Source organism: Paroedura picta, chromosome 8 (genome assembly GCF_049243985.1).
Source record: "Paroedura picta isolate Pp20150507F chromosome 8, Ppicta_v3.0, whole genome shotgun sequence".
NCBI classification, from domain to species: domain Eukaryota; kingdom Metazoa; phylum Chordata; class Lepidosauria; order Squamata; family Gekkonidae; genus Paroedura; species Paroedura picta.
In genome coordinates, this window is record NC_135376.1 from 50,414,318 (window position 1) to 50,441,876 (window position 27,559).

General features: G+C 39.3%; 1 protein-coding gene across 1 annotated transcript in view; it reads left to right on the forward strand.

Moving 5' to 3' along the window:
- SMC3 (structural maintenance of chromosomes 3) overlaps nucleotides 1–25,429 on the forward strand; it is a 35,844-nt gene extending 10,415 nt beyond the window's left edge. The window contains exons 7-29 of the mRNA XM_077349686.1: nucleotides 215–293; nucleotides 2,650–2,767; nucleotides 3,467–3,642; nucleotides 3,768–3,848; nucleotides 4,947–5,111; nucleotides 5,703–5,824; nucleotides 6,138–6,351; nucleotides 7,065–7,168; nucleotides 7,965–8,064; nucleotides 10,530–10,690; nucleotides 11,469–11,610; nucleotides 11,869–12,019; nucleotides 13,687–13,839; nucleotides 14,966–15,117; nucleotides 15,815–15,973; nucleotides 16,452–16,559; nucleotides 17,626–17,734; nucleotides 18,454–18,701; nucleotides 18,785–18,997; nucleotides 20,574–20,765; nucleotides 20,881–21,058; nucleotides 22,764–22,870; nucleotides 24,494–25,429. Coding sequence (XP_077205801.1) covers nucleotides 215–293; nucleotides 2,650–2,767; nucleotides 3,467–3,642; nucleotides 3,768–3,848; nucleotides 4,947–5,111; nucleotides 5,703–5,824; nucleotides 6,138–6,351; nucleotides 7,065–7,168; nucleotides 7,965–8,064; nucleotides 10,530–10,690; nucleotides 11,469–11,610; nucleotides 11,869–12,019; nucleotides 13,687–13,839; nucleotides 14,966–15,117; nucleotides 15,815–15,973; nucleotides 16,452–16,559; nucleotides 17,626–17,734; nucleotides 18,454–18,701; nucleotides 18,785–18,997; nucleotides 20,574–20,765; nucleotides 20,881–21,058; nucleotides 22,764–22,870; nucleotides 24,494–24,565 — 3,304 coding nt within the window. The 3' untranslated portion in view covers nucleotides 24,566–25,429. The remainder of the gene's footprint in view (nucleotides 1–214; nucleotides 294–2,649; nucleotides 2,768–3,466; nucleotides 3,643–3,767; nucleotides 3,849–4,946; nucleotides 5,112–5,702; nucleotides 5,825–6,137; nucleotides 6,352–7,064; nucleotides 7,169–7,964; nucleotides 8,065–10,529; nucleotides 10,691–11,468; nucleotides 11,611–11,868; nucleotides 12,020–13,686; nucleotides 13,840–14,965; nucleotides 15,118–15,814; nucleotides 15,974–16,451; nucleotides 16,560–17,625; nucleotides 17,735–18,453; nucleotides 18,702–18,784; nucleotides 18,998–20,573; nucleotides 20,766–20,880; nucleotides 21,059–22,763; nucleotides 22,871–24,493) is intronic.
- The last annotated feature ends 2,130 nt before the right edge of the window (nucleotides 25,430–27,559 follow it).

Here is a 27,559-nt window from a genome sequence, read left to right on the forward strand (position 1 = left end):
GCAAATATTCTACTGGTGGTGTAGAACCCATTTAATAGTGTAGTCAGTGAGACTCATGCTGTTCTAATTTCACAAATGAAACAGTGATATATTTACATCTATAATAGAATGGAAGCAGATTATTTGTCTAAAAATCCTATGTTTAAATTATTCCAGTTATTTTTATTTGACACAATTGATTAAATTTGTTACTCTTTGAAAAATTTACTTCCAGAAAAAACGATGTGATGAACCTTCTTGAAAGTGCTGGATTTTCTCGCAGCAATCCCTACTATATTGTTAAGCAAGGAAAGGTATGGTTAAGTTTATTTATTTTTCAGTAAGTGTTTTTAATTTCTGTTGTAAACCACCATCATATTTGGATTTGGGGTATAAATGCATAATGCTGCCATCCATGTGTGGAAAGCAAAGGAATTTTCTCACATTCCTCTCCATTGCTGCTGCTTTTTCAACCCATGGACAAGATCATTCATTGGGTCACAGTATCCATGCAAAGGGACAATGGGCCATAGTGAGGAGAGACAGAAGGATGAGATTACTTGTTCCCCTCAGAGCAGAATTAGTGGAAGAAGGAGGAAGACGGATTTCAACTTCTGTCCTTTTCCTTGTTCTTCCTTCCCAATCTGTGCAAGCTATCACTCTGCACAGGCCCCATAACATCAAGAATTATATTTCTTAAGGCTGGTTACACCAGTTAATAAGTAGCTCAGATTTAAGAGTTCTTATACTGACATATTACCAGTTAGTGTAACACGTGCCAGGCATGAGAAATTATAGCAATTTTTATTTATTTATAATTTAATTTATAACCTGCCACTCCGGTGACCAGCTTGTGGTGGGTAACAGAATTATAAAATCCCTCCCCATAAACCCCACACACCTGGCAGCAGAATAAAATACCCCCCCCCCCGGACTCTGCTCAACAGAAGGCATATAAGCACCTTAGGGGGTTAATAGCAACATGATATGACCCTTTCCCTTGTTAGCTCAGGGTGGCAGGACTCAGATATTAACTGCCATGGCCTCAACCAAAGGCGTGGCAGAAGAGCTCCATCTTGCAGGTCCTGCAGAACTGTATGAGCTCTATCAGGGCTCTCAACTCTCCTGGAAGCTCATTCCACCATGTCAAGGCTAGGACCAAAAATGCCCAGGCCCAGGTCGAGGCCAGGCAAACCTCCCTTAGGCCAGGGACTTCCAGCGAATTTGCATCAACAATGCAAAGTGCCCTGCGGGGGGCATAAAGATAAGTGGGGCCCTGATCACAGATTGCCTAAAGGTTAATACCAAAACCTTGAACTTGATCCAAGCTGCAACTGGCAACCTGGTGGAATGAGCTCCCAGAAGAGCTATGAGCCCTGTGGGAGCTTTCAGTGTTCCACAGGGCCTGCGAGACGGAGCTCTTCCGCCAGGTCTGTGGCTGAGGCCGGCGTGCGAAGGAAGATCTGGACTCCCCCTCCCTTTCCCTTCCCTACTTTTGGGACTATTAATGAGCAGATTAAACGGTCCACCCTGAGGTCTTAATAGTATTAGTGTGGATTTTTTGCCGCCAAATTATTGGATGTGTTTTAGTTTTTAGTGGTCGATTATATGTGTTTTGTATGTGTTTTATTGGGGTTTTTAATGTATAGGGTTTTTATTGTGAGCCACCACGGGTCTTTTTGGGAGTGGCGGGATATAAATATAATGAATAAATAAATAAATAAAACCAATGCAGCTGCCTCAGTACAGGCTGGATATCAGCCCTCTAAGATGCTCCTGTGAGGACCCTTTCTGTCCTCACAGGAACATTGTGTACCAGCTGCAATTTCTAGGTCAAAGGACAAGGGTAGAATTGCGTAGAATGCATTACAGAAATCCAATCTGGAGGTGACTGTTAATTGGATGACTGTAGCCAAATGGTCCGAAGACAGGTCGGGCACTCGTAGCTGCGCCTGGCGAAGATGGTAGAATTCCTGTGACCTGGACCTTCATAGACAAGGAGGAATCCAGAATCACCCCCAGATTTCTTGCCGAGTGTGAGATGCTAAGTTGCACCCGGGCTAAGGTGGGTAGGTGCACTGCCTGATATGTCCCCTTTCCACCCTGCCACAGGTTCTATTTGCAATAGAAGTATCAATCTCCCCCCCCCCTTTTTTTCTTTAAAAGAATTGTACTTAATTGCTGGATTTTCCTGAGTTTTGTTTTTGAAATAAATGAATAAATTGAAGTAGCAAGGTGAAAGAGAAGAATTCTTTTAAAGTGTACTATATGTGTATGAGAGCCTCTTGTGGCGCAGAGTGGTAAGGCAGCCGTCTGAAAGCTTTGCCCGTGAGGCTGGGAGTTCAATCCCAGCAGCCAGCTCAAGGTCGACTCAGCCTTCCATCCTTCCAAGGTCGGTAAAATGAGTACCCAGCTTGCTGGGGGGTAAACGGTAATGACTGGGGAAGGCACTGGCAAACCACCCTGTATTGAGTCTGCCATGAAAACGCTAGAGGGCGTCACCCCAAGGGTCAGACATGACCCGGTGCTTGCACAGGGGATACCTTTACCTTTACCTTTATATGTGTATGGTGTTGTATAAGATACACATTGATATTTATTACTTTAGTTGCTTGCTTGCATTGTATAAGTAAAAATACCTAAATTAATGTTCCTTTTCTCATTTTTTAGATCAATCAGATGGCCACAGCTCCTGATTCTCAGAGATTGAAACTTCTAAGGGAGGTTGCTGGCACTAGAGTATATGATGAACGTAAAGAAGAGAGTATCTCATTAATGAAGGAAACAGGTAAGTGTTGTCTTTTTCCTTAGATATCCAACATGTGTCTGTCACTTTTTTATAGCTTCCAAATATTTCTGTCTTGTATGTTTTCTTAATTGGCATTTTAATAGTACTTGTAAGCAGATATGTTGAACCAGTGCCAGTTACTGCTTTGGGGTAGGGATCTGGTATGTGTACATTGGTTCAGTTGCATATGTTGGGCTGTACACACACATAGATATAGTAAGCATTTGGTTTATGCAGGACATACTAAATCCAGTTCCTCTCCCAAACAGCAGGTTGGATCTATGTCAGACTACCTGATGAGCCTATCTGCTGATTTGGATTAGGGAATTAATGCTTGACACCAGTTTACACATATATAATTGATATTGTGAGAAAACTGTCCGTTCCTTTTCCATTTATTACTTTGTTCACAGATCAGGCTTTCATAAAGACTTGCAGCACTGAACACTGCTGATGTTCTAGTTCTGTTTACATTGAAAAATATGAGAGAAGAATTGTTAATCTTAAAATTTAATGTAAACTAATTAAACCACATGGAATTTTAAATCAGATTTTTAATAATCTTGAAGAACACATTCTGCAGCATTCAGTTGTGTCTCCTAATATGAGTGCTTAAAGGGATTTAATTATGATGATATTTGTTTTAATGTTATCTTTGTCATGAGGTTATTCAGCTCTTTTTAAAATAATTTTCTAAAGAGGGGAAAAGGGAGAAAATCAATGAGCTGTTGAAGTATATTGAGGAACGATTACATACTCTGGAAGAAGAGAAAGAAGAGCTAGCTCAATATCAGAAATGGGATAAAATGAGAAGAGCCCTGGAATACACCATTTATAATCAGGAACTTAATGAAACACGGGCTAAACTTGATGAGGCAAGTCATTTTGTATATTACTTGTATTATGGATAATTTTTTTGAAAAATGAAATTTTTAAAATATAGTTATTTTTGCCTATCAAGAAAACTGATATCAAACAATTATTTATTAAATCTTTTCAGCTTTCTGCCAAACGAGAAACAAGTGGAGAAAAATCAAGGCAATTAAGAGATGCGCAACAGGATGCTCGTGATAAAATGGAAGTAAGATCCAGAAGCATCTTATCATAAGGACAGTTTTTGTTGCATACTCCATCCATAGATGGCATATAAGGTGTCATGACTTTGTAGTCCAAGGTAGTAGATGGGATGTGCACATGTCCATCCAAGTAGTGCAGTATAACAGCAGTGAGATGGGGTGACTCATTTCCATGTGCATGTCACCTCCGGATTAGAGTGAAAGGAATGGCTGTGATATAAGCTATAGAACAACTTGCAATAATCAGACAAGAATTTGAAACTCTAGTTTGCAAGCATATTTGCCAATTACGGGCCAAGCTGATTTGGTGATTTCTATGAACTAATAAATGAATACTATGTAATTGTTCAAGGATTATTCCATAAATGCGTTATTTTTACTTGCATCATATGCATTCTTTCTACTTGTGCTCCTCATTGTCTGTTGCAGAGGCAGTTCTCCACTGTGGAGTGTGTTTCTTCTAATGCATTAGGGTTTTTTTAACCCCCTTGGATGGTCAGCAGTGCCTAGTGTCAGAGGAATATGCCTTAGTTGAACAAGCAGAATCTGAAATAGGGATATGCAGTTTTTTTGAGGCTGCAGGTACTTTTGGAGTTTTGAAAAAGGGTGGTGAATGCAACACCAAAATGGCTGCCACAGGAAAGAACCAAATGCAATATCTCTCTCCTTATTTTGCAGAAGATTTGAAAAAAAATAATAAAAGGGAATGAAGGGAAGCATGGGGGAAGAAAGAGTGAAAGAAAAGGAGGAATAGAAGGAAAATCCTTTCATTTGAATGAAGGCAGCCATATCAAGCATCAAGCACTGTCTTATATAGCAGTGGTCCCCAACCTGTGGGCCGCGGCCCGGGAAGCTTCTTACTGCGGGAGGGCAGGGAGAGGGAATCAGGGACGCGCCCGCACAACGTGCCACGCATGCGCAATTTCGGCCACGCATGACGCATTCGCGCATGTGCGATGCGCGGGCACAGCCCGCTGCCCTGCTGGTCCCCAGCCTCAGAAAGGTTGGGGACCACTGTTATATAGGACCCACCTACTTTATTAGTTCTGAAATAACATAACAGATATCTCCAGTCTTGTGTTAATGTTGTCATTCTCCTGTAGGAAATAGAGCGGCAAGTCCGAGAACTAAAAACCAAGATCTCAGCTATGAAAGAAGAGAAGGAGCAGCTCAGTGCTGAAAGGCAGGAACAGATTAAGCAGAGGACTAAACTAGAACTTAAGGCAAAAGATTTGCAAGATGAACTGGCTGGCAATAGTGAACAACGGGTAAGGGTCAAGGTGTTGGTAATTCCTAAGAAATGGTTCTGGATATTATTTCTTTATTTTGTCCTTTCAGATTGTAAAAACCCAAAGGGAGAGTTTCAGGGTAATCAAGGTTTTAAATTAAGAATTTTTAATATTATATTCATTTGTATTGTATTTTTATTGTTGTTAGCTAACCTGAGCCTATTTTAGGGAGGAGTGGGCAATAAATCGAATTTTTACTAATAATAAAAACTTCCATATGGAGTATGAAAGGTCTTGTTGTGATTTGGTGACATTACTACTCCGTTACTGGTTTGTATTATCTTGTTGCGGCAGGTACGTAATAAGGTAGTTTAAAGAATAAAGCATGAGGATCTCAGAGTGCTTTACCCCATACCGAGACTTCATATTCTGTTAACGATGTCCCTGTAAGCCTGGTTCATGATCACAGAGAAGCTCTTTTCAGGAATTCTACTATTGAATTAGCCAAAAATTTAGTAACCAAAGCTGTTTCTGAACAGATATCTGTAGTATTATGATGAATATTAATGCTTTGACAAAAAGTCTTTTGGCAAAAAGATCACTTATTTTAGGATTCAAATTTATTTTTAGAAAAGACTGCTGAAAGAGAGGCAGAAACTTCTTGAGAAAATAGAAGAAAAACAGAAGGAATTGGCTGAAACAGAGCCCAAGTTCAACAGTGTCAAAGAAAAAGAAGAACGAGGAATTGCCAGGTCTGTGTGACGGTTAGTGGCGCCATAGTGCCATCTCGGTGAGAAATATTCTGCATGGATAGTGCCAAATGACCCCCAGTGTATACCCAAGCATTTCCTTCCTGAAGTAGCTGGGAAGGCTCCCAGCCATTCCTCTTGTAAAAGAGCACGATAATAATTCAGAATGTATTTGTGTCAGCTCCAGCATCTCACAGGAGAGAGCTGAGTTTCAAGCTGCAGAAAGTAGTTAACGCTGAACAATAATAAAGCTAGCCCATTATGTTTATGATTATAAATATTTTCATTTTAAAATTATGTTTTTCTCTTCAAACAGACTGGCACAAGCTACTCAGGAAAGAACAGATCTTTATGCAAAGCAAGGTCGAGGAAGTCAGTTCACCTCTAAAGAAGAGAGAGATAAATGGATTAAAAAAGAGCTAAAGTCCTTAGATCAAGCAATCAATGACAAGAAGCGGCAAATTGCTGCTATACATAAGGACTTAGAAGATACAGAAGCTAACAAAGAGAAGAATCTGGAACAATACAGTGTAAGGAGTCAAGATGGTCGCTACAGGCTGTAATACATTAGGATTATTTCAGTTAGCTACACTTTATAGACAACATCAGAATATGTACTGTTGACTTGAAAATCCTATGTTTTTGTTTACTTGTAGTTTGATTAAGAGGTAGGTGTGTGTTGCTGTGTAAGGACCTGTAGTTTTCTGAATATTCTTACAGGAGCTAGATTCTCTTATCAAACTTGTAGTGGCTTAGAAGCTTAGGCAACATTTCTCTATAATAATTGAGTATTAAAATTGCATCAGCCTGCCCTGCCCCCCACCCCCGGTGCATTCAGTATCCCTCCAGGTCCTCTTGCCTGTCATGTTTGAACATGGCCCCTGGTTTTGATAGATCTATATTGTCTGAATTGGGCCTGTGACTTCTCACACATGTCCATTGGCAGGATAAGATGTAGGTGGGGGTTGCAATATAGTGTGGTCTCAATATTGCCTCCCCCTGTATAGCACTTGAAATGTTAAAGAAAAAATTCAAGGCGAGCTTCAGATAAAGCTCTCTTGTATCCTGTCTTTATATGTTTCTGCTAATTTGTTGTACTCTTCTGAAAGCCCAAACTCTAGTTGGGTGGTTTTTCCATGGGGTTTATCTTAAAGTCTGAAATACCTTAAAGTAATTGGATTTTTAACACCATAATGATATTTAGGAGATGTTTAGTTTAAAAACCTCTTTTTGTATGCATTAGAAATTGGATCAGGATCTTAATGAAGTAAAAGCTCGTGTTGAAGAATTGGACAGAAAATACTATGAAGTGAAAAACAAAAAAGATGAACTACAGAGTGAGAGAAAGTTAGTAATTTACCATGGGCTTCCCTCTTTTCTTGTATCAGTTCTTTTAAGCTTAGCTTAACATTTAAAATATATGTCAGTATTTGTTCACATTTCAAATCTTAAATGAAGATGTCATATTGAGTTTCAAAATCAGTAATTATTCTAGAAATGTACAAAACAGTTTCACTGTTACAGTTATAGAGCACAATGCTGTTCTTTCTATGAGCAAGAGGATTTATTTGAACTGAAGTTAAGCAGTTCATATTAATAAAGGAGGCTGATATTTCCCTGCACCAAAGCCGGGGCCTCAGTTGAGAGAGGGAGTGGGGGGAGAGAGACTTCGGAGACGCGGTGGGCCTGCTCCTTTCCCCGCACTGAAGCCACGACCTCAGAGGGGGAGGGAGTGGGGGAGAGGCTTCATGTCGAGGCCGGGACCTCGGGGTGGAAGGGGGCGGCAGGGGGGGGGGGGAGCCGCCTGGAGGTCTGCAAGGGCCGGCATGCTAGCACCCATTGTATTACAAATACAGTGTGTGTGTGTATTTAAATTTGTTAAACATTTATTGCGTGATATGACCTTATATGGTCATGTTGACTTGCCTCCCCCTCACAAAATGAATACAGGTGGGTCTGGAGGGGGTGGGAAGGTGAGGGGAGCCCTGGATAGGCATGTACACAGCTGTGCTTCCCAGCCATATTCTGCATCCTGCCACCTCCGAGGTTTCTCAAAGCCTGAAGAATGTTTCTGGGGTTTCTCAATGGTAAAAAGGCTGAGATAGACTGTTTTATTAACACAAATGTTAACTTAATTTTTCAGTTACTTATGGAGAGAAGAGAATGCAGAACAGCAAGCTCTTGCTGCAAAGCGAGAAGACTTGGAAAAGAAACAGCAGCTGCTTAGAGCAGCAACTGGAAAGGTGAAGAATCCTGGCATTAGAAACAGTAGTTAGGCTAGTATTGCAGATTCTCTGCTGAAGCTTCTTAGACGTATATATATTTTCTGACAAGAGTCTTTTTGGAACTGATGTAGCTTGTTGAGGTTGAGAGTGAACATAAGAGCTCTATTGAATTAGACCATTGGTCCATCTAGCCCAGGGGTAGTCAAACTGCGGCCCTCCAGATGTCCATGGACTACAATTCCCAGGAGCCCCCTGCCAGCATTCGCTGGCAGGGGGCTCCTGGGAATTGTAGTCCATGGACATCTGGAGGGCCGCAGTTTGACTACCCCTGATGTAGCCCAACATCCTGTCTCACGCAGTGGTCAGTTGGTTCCTCTGGAAGGCAAACAAGAGCATAGAGGCCGAGGCAGAGATTTTTCTTCTTGGCTCTAGGATTCAGAATGGCTTAGAATGTGGAGGTACCCCTCAGTCACCATGACTAGTAGCCATTAATAGACTTATCTCCATGAATCTGTCTAATCCCCCTTTATTGCTGTATATTGCAGTGGTCATCACTACACCTAGCAGCAAATTCCACATTTTGATTACTGTCTGTATATAGTAGTATTTCCTTTTGTCTGCCCTGAACCTTTGGCCCAACAATTTAATTGGGTACCCTTGAGTTCTAATTTTATAAAGTTTATAAATATCACGTCCCCCATTAGTCATCCCTTTGAAATACTGAAATTAATTTTTCTTGTGATTAACGTAGTGTCAAACCTGTTGTTGATTGAAGTATCTTTGAATAAGGCTAATGTTTTAGAAGTACTTGAGTGTTATTTGACACTATTTGATCAGATCAGTTTTTTGACTGGACAGACACTGTTATCCTTTAAAGTATATCAGTGTCTCTGTTACATGATTCCTGCAGACCAGTGGTTCTCAACTTTCCTAATGCTGAAACCCTATAATACAGTTCCTCATGTTGTGACCCTCAACCATAAAATTATGCAAGTGTTCTTTCATAGAAATTAAACTGAAATTGACCAATAGTGTGAAGATCCATTGTTCATGATTGTATATAAATTGGTCTTTTTCCGGGGTTTCGCAATTCAGTTTTGCCTCTTGTCCCACCTTGCTCTTTTCCGCTGGTCCAGACAGACGAATGCTCTCTCTTGATCTACCCCACAAGGCTGTTGTGTGACGCCTGCAGGAGGAGTGGCAACAGTGATGCCCCCCCCCCCAGCCAAGCTGTTCGCCGTGCCGCAACCCCTGTGAAAGGGTCATTCGACCCCTAAAGCGGACTCAACCCCCAGGTTGAGAACCACTGCTGTAGACAGTATAACTGGGAATGCTGAAACATCCTCTTGTTCAACTCATGTCCTGTTCATTGCTTGTGAATAAGGGAGGTGATTTTTTTTTGATGAAGTGTTCATCTTCCTATTCATGGCTGTTTAGCAGGTTTTCACTGTACACAGCAATTGGATTTTTGTATATGTGTGTTCTCACAGTCTATCGATTTCTACTACTTCTCTCCCTATCCTTGCTCTAAGTGCTGTGCTCATTAGCCAGTTGTTTAAATAGATATATCAGTGCCCAATAATATAAATAGCTGTAAATGCTGTCTTTGAATCCTACCATTTATTTAGTCCATAGTGATACTAATAGCTGCCTGTTGTTTTGAATTGGTAATGTCTTTGTGCATGCACCGTTTCACAAAAAAATCCTGATGCAACCCTGTTGGACACAACCCAGACAGGCTGGTTGATCTGCTAATTTCTTACTGATAAGTTCAAATATGCTAAGTGACTGAGTGTTCTTGTTCCTGTTATCCTCTTTCCACCCCTTGCCCCTCAGTCTGCAGTCATATAGCAAGGACACTGTTCTGATCAGTACAAAACCAATAATGGCCTAAAAGAAATCTTCATAGGATGATGGAATTGGAAGGGGATCTCCAGGGTCAACTAGCCCAACCCTCTGCAGAATGCAGGAAATTTACAACTACCTGCCCACCTACAGTGACCTCTATTCCGTGGCCAGATGCTGCCCCCCTTCCCCCCCAAAAAACAGAATCCTTGGCCAGTGCAGCCTGGAGGAAATTTGTCTCCTGATCCTAAAGTGGCAATTGGCATTTCCCTGGGCATGCAAGAAAGGTCCACAAAAGCCAAACATTGTCCCTTCTGCCCAGCCACTTCCAATCTGCCTAAATTCACAGAATCCTAGGAAGGAGAACCTACCATCTCCCTAGGATGCCTGTTTCACTGAGGAACTTCTCTTAACTGTTAGGAACTTCTGGCTGTTTAGCTGAAAATTCTTTTGAATTAATTTAATCCCATTAGTTCTGGTCCAACCCTCTGGGGCAACAGAAAACAACTCTGCTCCATCTATGTGACAGTCCTTAAAGTACTTGAAAATGGTTATCAGAATAATTTGGAGAATAAAAGTATGGATAGAATTATTTTCATGTCCTCCAATGGCTTCATTTATTTTACTTATTATGACAGGCAATTCTAAATGGAATTGACAGCATAAACAAAGTCTTGGAGCATTTTCGACGTAAAGGCATTAACCAGCATGTTCTCAATGGCTATCATGGAATAGTGATGAACAACTTTGAGTGTGAGCCTGCTTTTTACACTTGTGTTGAAGTTACTGCAGGAAACAGGTATATTTGAGCAACATTCTTGTGCAAATCTTTGAAGTTAAATGATTCTGTTAAACTTGATTGTAAATTTTTGTACTTTGTTATTTATAGCATGCCTTTCTCAGTGGGACTCAGTGGATTACATAGTCAAATGCAGTCAAGAGGATAGGGCATTCACTAAATAGTGCTGTAAGCTTTGGATTGTAAAAATCTGGAGCCAGCCAGAATATGAAATAGACCTGAAACAAACCTTTAAATAAAGCGTATGCATTTAAATATGACACAAATGATGCAGAAATTATATAGTCTGAGCAAATTTAGATTATAGATAGATCACAGAAAATATCTTTATCCCTTTATCAATGCAACTTTCTGAATTATTGCATTACATTACCTGTGCAAAAAAGCCTTCCGGAACAACTCAGCTTTGCATAGCTTACAGAAAGCCATAAGAGCAGGGAGCCTTCCTAATCTTGTCAGACAGGCCATCCAATAAGATGGGTAAGGGATTCAATAGAGAGTGCACATATATGGGCAGTTGTTGATTTTGCCGATTTGCAAGATGGCAACTGTAGAAGGCCCTGCTCAGACGAGTAAAGCTGTTGTGGCAGAAATAGGGAGCGGGCCAGTCCTGGGCTTGATGTGCTTTGTATGTGATAGCTAGTACCTTGAATTGAACCTGGTAACTGATTGGCAGCTAAGGTCATTGTCATTGTTAAAGATGTGAACACTATATTGATGGGGGGGTGAGAGGACAGTGCTTTTTACGACACGTTGACTTCTCTTTTTAATTTTATAGGTTATTCTATCATATTGTAGATTCTGATGAAGTTAGTACAAAGATCTTAATGGAATTCAATAAAATGAATCTACCTGGAGAAGTAACTTTTCTGCCACTGAACAAACTGGATGTTAGAGATACTGCCTACCCTGAAACAAATGTGAGCCTGTTTGTTTTAAAATTAAGTTAACACTTCCAACTGAAATACTTTCAGCACTGCTCTAGCTACATTTTTATGGCCGATTTATTTTCATTTGTTATGATATCTGATGTAAACATCTATTCAGGATCAATGATTTTTATGCATTTTGGTTCATTATATATTTCCATTTGTGTTGTATACTTTACATTCAGTACCCAAATGTAACTGCAACACTGGCAACTGTGTTTAAGAGTTTGACGCCATTTTTGCTTTCAGGATGCTATTCCTATGATCAGTAAACTAAGATACAATCCAAGATTTGATAAAGCCTTCAAACATGTTTTTGGGAAGACTCTTATTTGTCGTAGTATGGAAGTGTCTACCCAGCTGGCCAGAGCTTTTACTATGGATTGTATTACTTTGGAAGGTATGTTTTCTAAACAACTTTATATTTGCTATTCTTCTCCACATGCTGGTCCTTTAATAGAAAGTAATTGTACATACTTGGGGGGGGGGTAATCTGTATATTACATCTTTAGAAGATAGCTGTTCAACTTGACCTCCCAATATATGAACCCTATAGATCAGTTTTTTCTGGAGATCTGTAGTAACAGCAAAAAACATGAATGTCAGATTCCATTCATGTGAAATTTGAAGGAATAACACCCTTTCTTTGGAGAAATACTTAAGTTCCCCTAGATATTAGAGCTACATGCAGTAAGGTTGTCCTAACTATAACATACATTGGTTCTTGTATTTCAGCCCTTATTGTGCTTTTTATTTACCGACTACTATTGAATTGAGTACCGTATAAGTAACAGATCGGTCTTAAGAGGACTCCATGAAAATCCATTGGATTGTAACTCTGTAGGATTGCACTGTAAATTGTTGCCATGTTCTAGACAATTTTGTAAAGGTAAAGGTATCCCCTGTGCAAGCACTGGGTCATGTCTGACCCTTGGCGTGACACCCTCTAGCATTTTCATGGCAAACTCAATACAGGGTGGTTTGCCAGTGCCTTCCCCAGTCATTACCATTTACCCCCCAGCAAGCTGGTACTCATTTTACCAATCTCAGAAGGATGGAAGGCTAAGTCAACCTTGAGCCGGCTGCTGGGATTTAACTCCCAGCCTCATGGGCAGAGCTTCAGACTGCACGCCTACTGCCTTACCACTCTGTGCCACAAGAGGCTCTTTAAACAATTTTGTACACATTAGTAAAAAGGGGCAGTATGGTTCATGGCTAAACTTCTATGAACCCTGTTCATATTGGTTCATGAGTTGCTTTCTGCTCCCCATGGAGCAGACAGAATTTAAATAGCTGCGAGCCATTTTAATCAATGGAATGGCGGGGTATTTTTAGTGAAGAGCAGAAACCCGTCCTTTCTTCTGTCCATAAACTGCATCAAAATTTGTGGAAGTTCATGTTAGTTCTGTGGTTCACAAACATTGCTTTGCTAACCATGAACTAACCAAAATTCATGATGACCTTTAGTTTGTCAGCTGGTTCATGGCTATCCCTACATGTTAATAATGTATAGAATGTCAAGGCAATTTATTCTGTAACCTGTATATTGTATGGCAGGCACTCTTGGAGGGGGGCAATACAGCCCTTAAGCATCCTAAATTAAATGACTTCAATACTTGAAATTAAGTTACGTTGGTGTACAAGATCCAGTATTCATATTGTTTAGGAAAAAGTTAAGGGGTATATGTGTGGAAAGTATATTTAACAGAGTATCTCTTTATCCATTATTGTGTCATCTACATTATCTGTAATCTAGTGTACTTTGATAAGCTGATAACATGCTGTGACCATTCTGTACCTAAACATTTTCAGTCTATATATTATAAAGTGAGTCCTATAATAGTCTGAATGTTTAGAAAAGATTCTTCGTAGTGTTAGAAACCTAATGTTCTTGAGGCATCATTTGATTTTTAAAAGCAAAATATATATATGGAAGGATTCTCTACAGCTCTACGGAATCACATTTAAATACCCTGCTAATAAAGGTGAATTACTCTTATATGCACATAGTGTGGTTGTGTCACAGCTAGCATTATTGTTAATGACAAAAATGATTTCTGTTCTTAGGTGATCAAGTCAGCCATCGTGGGGCTTTGACAGGAGGTTATTATGACACAAGGAAGTCTCGGCTTGAACTGCAGAAAGATGTTAGGAAGGCAGAAGAAGAATTAGGAGAACTTGAAGCAAAACTCAATGAAAACTTGCGTAGAAACATTGAAAATATCCTTCACATATGCAGCAGTCTTATGTGTGATAGTACATAGACTGAAGTATGACTACTGTATGAAAGTAGCTGGTAGTTTTGAATGTGTGCACACACTTCTCTGTTGGTTGTTGTCAATGCTAGGAGGATCATGAGGAATGGTTATCATGAAGGCAAAGAGATAAATGTAGGTTCTTAACAGAGTACATCAAAATCTGCTACTGTGCTGGAAAGAAAAGGGAAAGACTGGAAGTATCTATTGAGAGCAGTGTGTGTTTAAAAGCTGAGTTGAACATGTAGGCTGGTCAAAAACTTTGTTTTGTTGAGTTTGTGATGGAATTTTGTGCACAAGCTTGGTGTAGTGGTTAAGAGCTGTGGCCTCTAATCTGGAGAACTGTGTATGATTCCCCATTCTCTACACACTGCCAGGGGTGACCTTGGGCTAGTCACAGTGCTGTTAGATCTGTTCTTGCAGAGCAGCTCTGTCAGAACTCCCTCAGCCTCACCTACCTCACAGGGGTAGGAAGGGAAGGGAAAATTCAATATCCTAAAACCTTGATCCGTTTGAGCCAGATTCTGTTTTTACCATAGATATGTATGGTAGTTAAAGTGAATGGGAAATATATGCACTTGCCAGATTTTCATCCAGCTAATTCTTTCTTCCTGTTGCAAATAATGTATGCTCTGGGGTACAAATAATTTGTAATCTACTGTGAGGAAGGCTGGGATGAGGATATGGATAAGTGCATATTACAATTTACAATTGTAGAGAAAGAGGTGAAAATAGTTGTATTAAGTTAATAGGAGTATTCTACACATAGGATTCTACTGTAAATAGGTTGTGCCCCAAAATTAGTCCTTCTTTCAGTATAATGATAGCAATATTTATTATCATTTCCATTGATAGCAAGAAACAGTTCTAGATGGCATGCTGCCCATACTTAATATTTCAAATTTTTAGTTTATACAGCATTAATATTATTGAGAAGTGTAAAATGCTATAATTATTGTATTCCTTTTATAAACTCAATATCAGCACAGTAATATATAAAAAGTTTCTTGCTAATACATAAGACCTCAACTATATCGTTATATAACCCTTCATTTAAAAAAAAAAACAAGATTTTCCTTAGCACATTGCATGGATTAATAATGAAATTGATCAGCTCATGAATCAAATGCAGCAGATTGAAACGCAACAAAGAAAATTCAAAGCTTCCAGAGACAGCATCTTGTCAGAGATGAAAATGCTAAAAGAGAAGAGGCAGCAGTCAGAGAAAACATTTATGCCCAAGGTATGAGATCTCTGAGAATGTATTAAGTAATTGGTTTGGTTGCATTGTACTGAGTATTCAGGGTGTTTGGCACAATGGATAGCGTGAGTTACTGAATTTGGTGCTACCAGTTAGAGAAATTGCCAATGCATTCAGTGTGGTCAAAAATGTCAGCAAGAAAGGCTGTTGTCCACTTGAGAACAAACAAAGAAAGAAACTGCACATTAAGGAGGAGAGCCAGTGTGGTGTAGCGGTTAAGAGCAGCAGACTCTAATCTGGAGAACTGGGTTTGATTCCCTATTCCATGTGCAGCCAACTGGGTGACCTTGAGCTAGTCACAGTTCTCTTGGAACTGTTCTTGTAGAGCAGTTGCCTTAGAACTCTCTCAGAACTACTTACCTCATAGAGTATCAATTGTAGAAAGATTGTGTTTTAAGCCACTTTTGGCACAGTAGTGAAAAGTGGGGCATTAATAACCAGCTCTTCTTTCTATTCTGTACTGGGGACCCCTCCCCCCTTTTGTTGTTAATCATTGTTTTTTAAATCATTTGAGCCCCTTCTGAATTCTCAGAGGTTCCAATATCTATACTGTTAGGCTCTTAAGACATGTATAATTGTGATGGAGGATTGCTGCTTACTACTTTTTCTAGCATGTTCTGGTGCAGCGTTCTTTTTCTTTAAAGGAGTGCTCATATTTAATGTAATTTATTATTTTTAGCAACGCAGCTTACAGAGTTTGGAAGCAAGTTTACATGCTATGGAATCAACACGAGAATCATTAAAAGCAGAACTTGGAACAGACCTGTTGTCTCAACTTAGTTTAGAGGATCAGAAGCGAGTAGATGCACTTAATGATGAGATCCGACAACTACAGCAAGTAAGAAAAATTAGTTAAAAATAAGTGTAGTATTCAGTAGTGTTTTAATTATACACATTAGTTCCAAATTATCTTGTGTTGTGTCGTTTATTATTGGTCCCTTTGTGTCTCTCCTACTCTAATATAAAACAAGAATTAAAATAGTTAATGCTGAATGGTTAAGTTTTCCATTTTGTATAACATCAGGGTGGATCAACAATATTACTTTGACATAAGTAGTCATGTTTAAAAGATTGTTTAGAATTTAAGGACTTAATTGCCAATACATTTTATTTTCAGTTAAATTTGATCCAGTTAAATTCAGAGAAACAAACTTTTAAAATCACAGTTGATATACATTTTTCGTAACAATAACAAGACTGATTCTGATTCTTTTAAATAAGACTGATTTTTATTTTGATTCTTTTAAATTTGGAATACTTAGCCCACCAGCTATTTTTTACATAGCCTTTTAGTACAATTTTCTTTTTTCTTCTAGGAAAACAGACAGCTTTTGAATGAAAGAATTAAACTTGAAGGCATCATCACACGAGTTGAGACATACCTCAATGAGAATCTTAGGAAGCGCTTGGATCAAGTGGAACAAGTACGATGAATTTTTAATAAATTCGCTACAACAAGCAACTTTTGAACAACGATGCTGAAGTTGTATTGCATTATGATGTCCAACATATAGTAGATGTTTACATGTTTGGCTTTGGGTCTGATGTAGTTTTATTTTGCTTTTCAGCAAAAAATGAGCTTCCATAGTGACTGACAGAAATCAAATCAGAAATGAAAAATTAAAATGTTCTTTTGTGGAAGGGCATTATCTGTAGAACTAGATTCAAGCATTGTGGAGGAGTGTCAAATTATGTTCTCACAGTTAAGGCTGGAAAGTGAGGAGGTGTCAGCTGAACCTGAATCCAGACGCAAAAAAAAAGGGTGGCTGGCTATGTGCTTTCCCTCCACTATCTCTGGGGATGACAGCTGGAAGCAGGGCAGGGAGGGACTTTCCACTGGGACTGGATCGAGGCATGATGACTGGAGGCCTCTCTGCTACCTGCCCTCCCTCTTTTGTTGGCAACTTCAGACAAATTTTTTGAATGTCTTTGCTTGTCCGACATTATTTGCTGAACACGGACTATTTAAGTACACTATATATATTGACTGGTGCTTTATGAGTTGTGTTCAGTTTTCTGAAAATGTCAGCATTCTTCAAATTTTGGACTTTCTTTGTCATAGTGTATCAAAACACCCCACCCCCTGATTTACTCATTGTTTGTGTGCATTTCATTATGAAGATAGAGGCAGAAATATTTAGGATATCACTTCCATTTAAAACACTAAATACATACTTACAGGGGGGAAATCATACAATATTGATTTCCATAGACCCACACCCGAACATGTACTACTAACACTTTGAAAAGTTGCACAATTAAAAATTATCCAGTTCATATTGTAGTACACAATCATAAACTCAAAAGTTAGTTTCTGTGTTGTTTGATAAAATTTGTAATTTTAATCATTTATTTCAAAATATTTATATCCTGCTTTTCTCCCTGTCAGTGGGCCTTTAATGCAATTATTCCATGGATAACAAGCAGAGAGTTAGATAACTTGGTTCATTGGATCTAAATGTCATTAACTAAATGTCATTGCAATTTTAGGAGCTGAATGAGCTTAGAGAGACTGAAGGTGGCACTGTTCTTACAGCTACAACATCTGAGCTTGAGGCAATCAACAAAAGGGTGAAGGATACCTTAGCAAGATCAGATGGTTGGTAACATTTCTTCTTTAATCAGAGAGGGATTACGTACAACTGTTTTATTTCCTGCATCAAATATTTCAACAAACTTAAGACCTATTAATATAGTATACTTCTGAGGGTAAATTTAAAAGTCAGTTTTGTCCTCAACATACAGTATACATACAACTACTGCTATCTCCCTGGATATTTTTGTTGCATTTTTCAGGAAGCCTGTCTAAAAGATGCAATAAAACTTCTGTTGTACTGCCTTATTGCAGTTGATTCCTGTGTCACTGTCCAAAATTTTGCTGCTAGGAGTTTCCACCCTAATGTACTTGACACTCTTTCCCTGGTTCCAAATCAACATAAATTTCCGTATAGTCTTCAAAAGCCTCTTAACATTAGCCCTGTTCATCTGGTACAGGGAATGCACATTTATTCTACATGTACATAGGTATATCAGTTCGTAAGAAAGAGCCACTTTGCTTTTGAAACCAGAGACAGGCAGCTGTTTAAATGTAGGATTTATATCACACATTCAGCTGTACTTAGGTTGAACGCAACATGAGAATTACTCATGTAATAAAATCAAATGTGTATTGATTGTACTTGTGCTCATTGTAAATGGTGGCCAAGGCTGTTGTGTAATGTATGAACAGCACCTTTTTATCATACATCACTTTTAACAGTTAAAATACAGCCATACTTTTAACATTTTTCTCACTTATATTTGTATTGTATATGCTAGATCTGGACAATTCAATTGATAAAACAGAAGCAGGGATTAAAGAGCTCCAGAAAAGTATGGAACGTTGGAAGAATATGGAGAAAGAGCACATGGATGCCATTAACCATGACACAAAAGAGCTTGAGAAGATGACTAATCGGCAAGGCATGCTTTTGAAGAAGAAAGAAGAGTGTATGAAAAAAATCAGGGAGTTGGGCTCCCTTCCCCAGGAAGCCTTTGAAAAATATCAGACGTTGAGCCTAAAACAGGTAAAAGCAGTATTCAGCATTCTCTTTCACAGGTTAGTGGTTATTAGTGTGGTACTGACTGACTCTGTTAACCTTTTATACAGCTGTTTCGCAAACTGGAGCAATGTAACACAGAACTGAAGAAGTACAGTCATGTCAATAAAAAAGCTCTTGATCAATTTGTGAATTTTTCGGAGCAGAAAGAGAAATTGATAAAGCGTCAAGAAGAACTGGATAGGGGCTATAAATCCATTATGGAGTTAATGAATGTCCTTGAACTTAGAAAATATGAAGCTATCCAGCTGACTTTCAAACAGGTATTTTATGGTGCCTAAAATGATAATGACAAGACTGTTTTTTCTTGGGATGGTACTTGGGGGTTTATTAACTTCTTGGTTTCAACCTTTTTGCATTTTTGGTCATTATGTTAAGTTGCATAACCATAGCTGTAAATGTACTTTCTTGCATTGAATTGCCACAATAGCAATACATGAAAATAATTAATATTTTGAACCATTTGTGCATTAATTATAATTTTAACTGGACATGGATAGACTTTTAGTTTTGATTTTAAGTGCATGTTTAAAATTGTCATTGCTATTAAAAACTTTTACTTTGATAGAATTTATGTATTTTCTGTAAAACTTGTTTGTTTTTATAGGAAAGCTCAGCTGTTTTAAACCTTACAAAAAAGCTCATTAGCTGCATAAATATAACAGTGATACATGTCTCAGAATATGATACTGATGGGCTATAAGGAATTTTGCATATATGCATAAAGGTAAAGGTATCCCCTGTGCAAGCACCGAGTCATGTCTGACCCTTGGGGTGATGCCCTCTAGCGTTTTCATGGCAGACTCAGTACAGGGTGGTTTGCCATTTCCTTCCCCAGTCATTACCATTTTACCCCCCAGCAAGCTGGGTACTCATTTTACCGACCTTGGAAGGATGGAAGGCTGAATCAACCTTGAGCCGACTGCTGGGATCGAACTCTCAGCCTCATAGTGAGAGCTTCAGACAGCATGTCTGCTGCCTTACCACCCTGCGGCACAAGAGGCTTATGCTTCCATGTTTGGGTGGAGACCAGTAGGACTAGCAACAGCCTCTTTTAATTACTTTCCACAACCGGGAAAGCATCAGCCATTAATCACTAACCTCGACATTTTGATATCCCCTTTGTTTTTGTGAACTACAGCTGAACACAAAAAGCAGATTTTGTTATTCTAGCAAGGAGCTATCTAATCATCATCATAGTGCATATTTGTTGTGACCTGTTTACTAATTTACTGTCTTCTTCCATCTTTAGTCTTATGATCCTTGTTCCATTGTCCGAGGAAGTGTGCATGTACACAAAAGCTCACACCTTGAATAAAACTTTGTTCATCTTAAAGGTCCCTTTGGAATCACATTTTGTTCTGCTACTTCAGACCAACACGGCTACCCACCTGAATCTGAGTTCATAAATATATACATTAAAGAATATGGGAGTCTCCTGTGGAGACTTTAATTGGTCAGAGAGAAAGAAATGAAATCACCGAAGGCCCTTATTACCCTATCCATATTCAAGATAGTGGGTAAGAATGGAGTGGTTAACTAAGTCAGAGGCCACTGACAGGTGACAGCATCAACAGGAAAGCTGTTCTCTGTCTGACTTGAAACAGTAATTGTCCACCAATGCAACTAAAGACACGGTACAAAACTCAGGCCTGAACCCAGAATGAAATGGATCCAAGGGCATGTTGGCTCTTATTATTTATTTTTTTATTTGCACCAGTAACATTAAACTTTGAATAATTCAAGTACATATTTATTATAAATGATCTAATGTATTCTATGTTGTTTTAGGCAGCACGTTATTTTTATTTTTAAAAAATTTGAATTGATTTTCTCCAGGTGTCAAAGAACTTCAGTGAAGTATTTCAGAAGCTAGTACCTGGTGGGAAAGCTACTCTTGTGATGAAGAAGGGTGATGTGGAAGGCAGTCAGTCTCAAGATGAAGGTGAAGGCAGTGCTGAGAGTGAAAAGGGATCAGGATCTCAAAGCAGTGTACCATCCGTTGATCAGTTCACTGGAGTTGGGATCAGGGTAAAGGAATGTTATATTACATAGCTTTCATATTGCTAATAAACATTTTTCAGGTAGCAAATAATGTAATTATTCCATAGTAGAAGTAATTAACCTTTATGATGATTTTTTCCAGGTTTCATTTACTGGTAAACAAGGTGAAATGAGAGAGATGCAGCAGCTTTCTGGTGGACAGAAGTCACTAGTGGCTTTAGCTTTGATCTTTGCCATTCAGAAATGTGACCCTGCTCCCTTTTATCTCTTTGATGAAATTGATCAAGCCTTGGATGCCCAACACAGAAAGGCGGTTTCAGGTAAGGGCTTATATGATTGTTAAAAAGGTAAAGGTATCCCCTGTGCAAGCACTGGGTCATGTCTGACCCTTGGGGTGACGCCCTCTAGCGTTTTCATGGCAGACTCAATATGGGATGGTTTGCCAGTGCCTTCCCCAGTCATTACCGTTTACCCCCCAGCAAGCTGGGTACTAATTTTACCGACCTCGGAAGGATGGAAGGCTGAGTCAACCTTGAGCCGGCTGCTGGAATCGAACTCCCAGCCTCATGGGCAGACAGCTTCAGACAGCATACCACTCTGCGCCACAAGAGGCTCTTATTTGTTATGTTATATATCAACAAAAAGATTTCATTGGTAAGTTTAATTTCAGACAGAAAGGCATCTCCTAGGACGGTTTGAAGATACATAGTTCTCTGTCAGTGGACAAAGGTATCATAGTATGGGTTGGATTTCCTCCCTGTTTCATGGACAGGGCATATGCACATTTTTTTTAAAAGGTATATTTATCAGTATTTGTCATTTTTCTACAAAGGGGGACTCAAAGCAACTTATAACCAACCAACCAAATCCCCCTCCATATCCTAGCTATTCACATAAACCATAAAGAACACCACAGCAAATTACATTTTGGTTCTGGACTCGTGCCTCTTGCTACATTCAAGCTTTTTTGGTACCTGAAGGGATGGCACAAATCCTCACTGAGATGGTGCAGCTGATAAATAAGTTCCTTCAATCTTTCCTTAATAATATTAGCAAGAATTCAGAGATTTGTCATATAATGTTTTAAAATAGCTGCATTATTAGCATTATTGTTATATAATGGCAGAATTCATACCTCACCTTCCGTCAGGGTGGTTAACAATAATAAAAACTCATCTTAAAAACCATTAAGACTAAATCAAAATGCATCATTAATACGATTCAGGTTAAACTACACATAAAAACCCGTAAAACATAGGACAGGCAAGATGGATCATTGAGGGGGTGCCAGAAGAAAACAGAGGAGGACAAATTAATCTCCCTGCAGAGAGAGTTCCAGAATTTTTGTGTTACAGCCATTATTCTCCTGGTTGCCACCCACCTGTTTTCAGAAGGTAGGGGGCATCTGAAGAAAGTCCTTGGATGGTGATAGCAGTTGGAAAGGTTTGTAGGGAGTAGATGGTCTTTCAGGTATACTGTTCCTAGTCTATATAGGACTTTAAAGATCAACACCAGCACCTTGAATTGTGCCCAAAAACAAATTGGGTGCCATTGTTAGATGTGCCAAGATGAGTGATATGGGCCTTACATCCAGTCAACCTCCCTAGCTCCAGCACCAGTGGAAGGTTCCAGATTCATTTAAGGGCAGCCCCACACAGAGTTAATTACAGTAATCTAATCTAGATGTAATCAGGGAACATAGCACAAATCTCTTCTGCCTAGCTTCCTGTTCCATACTGCATTACATTGGAACAGAATGTGCCTATTGAAACTGAATTTGGAGTGTATATGGTCACAGTAAGAATCTGTTTGAGTAACTATTAAACTCCATTAATCAATTATATATGGTATGTGATGATAGAATACATTAAAAATTCCTTAAAAATACCAGTATGAAGCAGAAATAATTTTTTAAAAGTTTTTGGAAATGTTTATACTAGAAACATCTGTGTTTAAATTTTATATACTAAAGAAACTTAACTACAAATTGTAAGGAAAAAATTGACTATTTTATTATATTTTTAGATATGATAATGGAATTAGCAGAACATGCTCAATTCATTACTACGACTTTCAGGCCTGAACTGCTTGAGTCAGCCGATAAGTTCTATGGTGTAAAATTCAGAAATAAGGTATGCATTTTTCAAAATGTTGTCATTATAGTAGGCTGTGGCTGAAAGATAACTTCTAAACAATGTTGTTTCCTTATAATCAGACTGTGCTTTTGTAACTTATGGAAGTTAAACAGACTTGGTTGATGTTTGCCTTTTTATTATAAATATACTAGAATATTATAATATTTATTATAGCTGATGCAACAGGCGCTAGTGTGGGGGAGAGAAAAAACGGCAAAGAGAGATGTAGAAAGAGAGAAAGAGGATAGAAAAAGATAAAGAGATAAAAGAGAGAGACGAAGAATGGTAAGAAGAAATATAGGTAGAAGGAAAGAAGGTAAGAAAGAGAGATAGAAAGAAGAACAGAGAGACAAATATAGAGAGTAAGAGAGGGGGGAAAGACACAGGAGTACAGAGAAAGAGAGAATGAAAGAGATAGAAATTAAGAGAGGGAGACAAGTAAATGAAGAGAGGGGAAGAAAGAGAAAAATACAGAGACAGACAGAAAGACTCTCCAGTGGGCCGGAAAGCCCTCTGTGAGGCCGCGGGAGGGCTTTGTGGCCCATGGGAGAGTGCAGCCAGCCCTCCTACCCGCACTCACCAGCCCTCCAGTGGGCTCTCCACGCGGTGGCCAGGAGCATAATGGCAGCGAGTTCACCAGAGCACTCCTGGCTGGGGATGTTGAGAATGGGCAGTAGTAGGGCCAGGCAAATCAGGTAGCTGTGTACTTCCTGATTGGCCCGGAGTCTGGACAAGTGCTCCGCCCAAAAGGGCTCAGTACTTTTATTTATATAGCCAGTGGTTAAGATAGTAACATGCTTTGGCCCTTTCTCCTTCACTCACCCCACTAAAAACTTTCCCCTGCTTTTGCTACAGATAAATGGAATTAAGAATTATTAAGGAAAGCATACACAGTCTCCTTTCTTTGTTGATCGAATGTGTAGGGAGAGCGGGCAGGAGTGTGCTGGCCCTGCTTCCAGCTCTTTTGCAGTTTCTGACATTTGCACAGTGCAACTTTGCCAGACCAGTATCACACCCTATACATTGCCTCCCTTGATAGGGAAATAGGGAAGGAACACAGAGACAGTTCTTCTGTGCCTGGGCTCTGTGATGCTGAGCTGGTGATCATACAGAGACCAGGCAGGCACCTTTGTCCTTCTTGAGAGTAGTCAAGGTGAGGCGTGGCTTGTGTATATAGAACTTAAAGCATTGGCCAATGGTAAACTTACTTAGAGACCATTCCGGTTTTAAGATTTCACCAGGATTTGTCCATGTACATCTTTTTATGCATAAGGGCTTTGGAAAAAAATTAAGACTCCCAGGATGCTAGATTTTGTACCCAACTTCCATTATTGAGTTTGAATGCACAACTTGATAGAGAAGAGACTTGCACTGGCTGAATCAGTCACATCTGTTACTCCTTCTGTTACATGATTCATTTATAGCAGGGGTAGTCAACCTGTGGTCCTCCAGAAAATGCTGGCAGGGGCTCATGGGAATTGTAGTCCATTAACATCTGGAGGACCACAGGTTGACTACCCCTGATCTATAGTCCATTTCTGTATACTATATAGTTGTTACTTTAGCTTTAATGTTAGCTGTAGTTTTTATTGATTACATATGTGCTTCTTTTTATGACAGGTCAGTCATATTGATGTTATCACAGCAGAGATGGCCAAAGACTTTGTGGAAGATGATACTACTCATGGCTAAGTGAAGGACTGCCAGTCTGCTGGGCAGATGTGTAATATATTGTGCCTATATCAGGCAGTTGTGTAAATTTGAAGTCCACAGTCGCTGTTAAAGTAGCTTTCAAGCTTAGATAGGTTACCTGAATTAGGATCTTCCATTGTCTTTGTTGTCTATTTTGTGTGTGTTTTACTGTATCCTTTTATAAAATTCCTGTTAATGTTATCTGTAGTTTGGAAAATGGATTCTCTTGGGATTTTTGTAGAGCCCTCCCAGTTCCAAATGATTTTTGCAATGTGCCATCTCTTACTTTTTCATTTATACTGCCTCCTATGATTTTTAAAAAAAATAGCTTCAATAAAATGTTGGCTTTTAATGCTGTAATTTACATACTTTTGAGAGAAACTGCTGTGCTCTTTACTTTATGTATTAATTTTAGTTACAGTGTAGGAGATCGGAGATGAGAGAAATAGTATGCAGACTTTGCAGCAGAATTTACTGATTTGTAGATAAATTGACATTTGTTTTATTGCACTGGATTTCTACAAGTCTTGTAAATCTGAAGTTTTGATACATGTTCCAAGAGAGCTTTCAGTCAAATCTGTTTCTTCTTCCTTGCCTCTTGTCATAATCCTATGGAATGTTCCTTCCTGTACTTTGCTCAGTGTGACAGACGATCTCATTCCTCCTCCCCCAAAAAGCACAGCTTCCATTCTTGCTAAATAAATCTTTCATGTCTGCCCACCACTGTGATTCCTGGAAAGCTTGAGGATGAAGGAAGATAAAAGAAGAGTTTTTTTTATTTGAACAGTTTTCAAATATAACCATGACACTATGATACATCATTATAGTTTTATGAATGTTTTATAAAACCTCTAGACAAATGTTGGCTGATTGGTTTATGCACTGAACACAAGACTAATCAGATGCTAAAATTTGCTTGAGACTTGTCAGTGAACTTTATCCTGTGCTTCATTGCAGAAAAATCAGTTCTACTTTGTGCTAATTGTGGTGGTTTATACATTGTGGGGGGAAATGGCAAAAGTTGAACAAATGCCTAATGAATTAATTCTGTCAATTGCTGTTACTATTTATAACAGTCTGTATTTGCCATGATCATACTGCTATTTACCAAAGGAGGTTACAATATTCCAAATAGAAGACATTTTTAGTTTGGAATGTAAGAAACTAAGAGCTTTGCTGGGTCAAGTTTATCCTGGCTCTCCTAGAGGTCAACCATATGGCCAGACAGTGGTTGAAGTAGGTATATGTTTTCATTATTATTTATTAAAGCATATCTTACCTCTTTTTGTTAATGCAAGACAGTTTACAATAATCTAGGCATTTTAAGTTGAAATTAAAATAGAAATCCTAAATCTGCCCCCATCCCTGAAAGATGCTGTTGTCTCTCACAGCTAGTATTTAGTGAGCTAATACCTCTAAACACAGAAGACTTCTTATGCCATCGTGTGTAATAGTGATTGTTACCCCCAATTTATATGCATTTAATCTCTTTCAGGTCATCTAAGCTATTTGCTGGCATTTAAGCCACTGGCATTAAGTTGTACAAGTTAATTATGATTTATAATTAAGAATTTATGTGGCTCACATCTGTGACTCTTCGATTTCAGTAATTGCCCCAAATTCTGTTGGTAGGTGAGAGAGAGAAGTATCTACTTTGTGCACATAATGCCTATATTTATAAATACACTAGAGGCAAAGCCCATTGCACCCAGGAAGGCAACGGGCACTAGTGCACATGCCTGCACTGTGGCCTTCCTGTATGCTGGCTTTCTTTCTCCCACTTGATCTTGAGAGACAGCATGGGGTAGTGGTAAGGGAGTGGTGGACTCTAATCTTGAGAGCCAGATTTAACCCCTCCCCACACACACACACACACACACACACTCCTCCTCTTTGTGCAACCAGTTTGGTTGCCAACCTCCAGGTGTGGGTCTGAAGGTCTTCAGGAATTACAATGGATCTCCAGGCATTAGTTCCCCTGGAGAAAAGAACTGCTTTGTAGGGCAATCAGCCCTCCTCCCCCTAATCCCTGGCTGAGCTGCCAGGGCTGAGGGCCATGGGAGGACAAAAGCCTTGTAAGCAGATTGGCTCCCATCTTCTCCCTGCTCTCAGCCCACAGGAGACTGGAGGCCTTGCTCACTGTCTGGCAAGTAGGTCAGCTCCCCCCCCCCCCCATATAACTTAAGATTTGGGAAGCAGAGTGGGACCAGCTCTTCTGGCAGGAAGAAGAAAGGGTGCAGGGAAGACTCCTCAGCTGGCCTTTAGTGGGGGAGTGCCCACTCCCTATTGGGTCCATTTCCCCACTGAGGGCCAATTGAGGCAAATTTTACCCAGTGTGTTATCCACATACCAACTGGGCCTGATAGGGAAGCTAAGGAAATGTTGATTCTTGGGATTACAGGATCTGCCTGGGCTAATAGCTGTTCAGGTCAGTGAGCTGTGGTGTGGAGGTGGAAAGGGATGAGATCACCATTCCTACCTGCACTACACTGACAGATTACCCTGGAATCAATGTTCAAATGTGGGATGGATCTGCTAGAGGAGGGGAATACAGGGAAGATCTATGATACTTGTGCCCACAGACTGTTGGATTCAACAAACCACTTGTTGGCTATATACTACCTCATGGCTCCACAGTTAATTGTGTTGCTTGAGGTATAATCATCTTTAAAATGGAGTACACCCCTTCTCTTACACTGGATGAATACTAAAATAGCAAAAAAGTAAGTACTTATAGCAATCAAAAACAAATGGGGAAAATGTATCTAATTAGTATGAACCATTTATCATAATATATATAAGAAAAAGCTGTGTATATTATTTTTACATCTTGGATCTTCTTATGGAAGCTGATGCAGTTTTTAAGACCAATGTTCCATTTTTGACCAGCTGCTTATTGTTGCTATATAGTTCAGAAATATGTCCTGTGCTATAAAAATATAGAGTTAGAAGAGGCCATACAGGTCATCTAGTCCTACCCCCTGCCCAATGCAG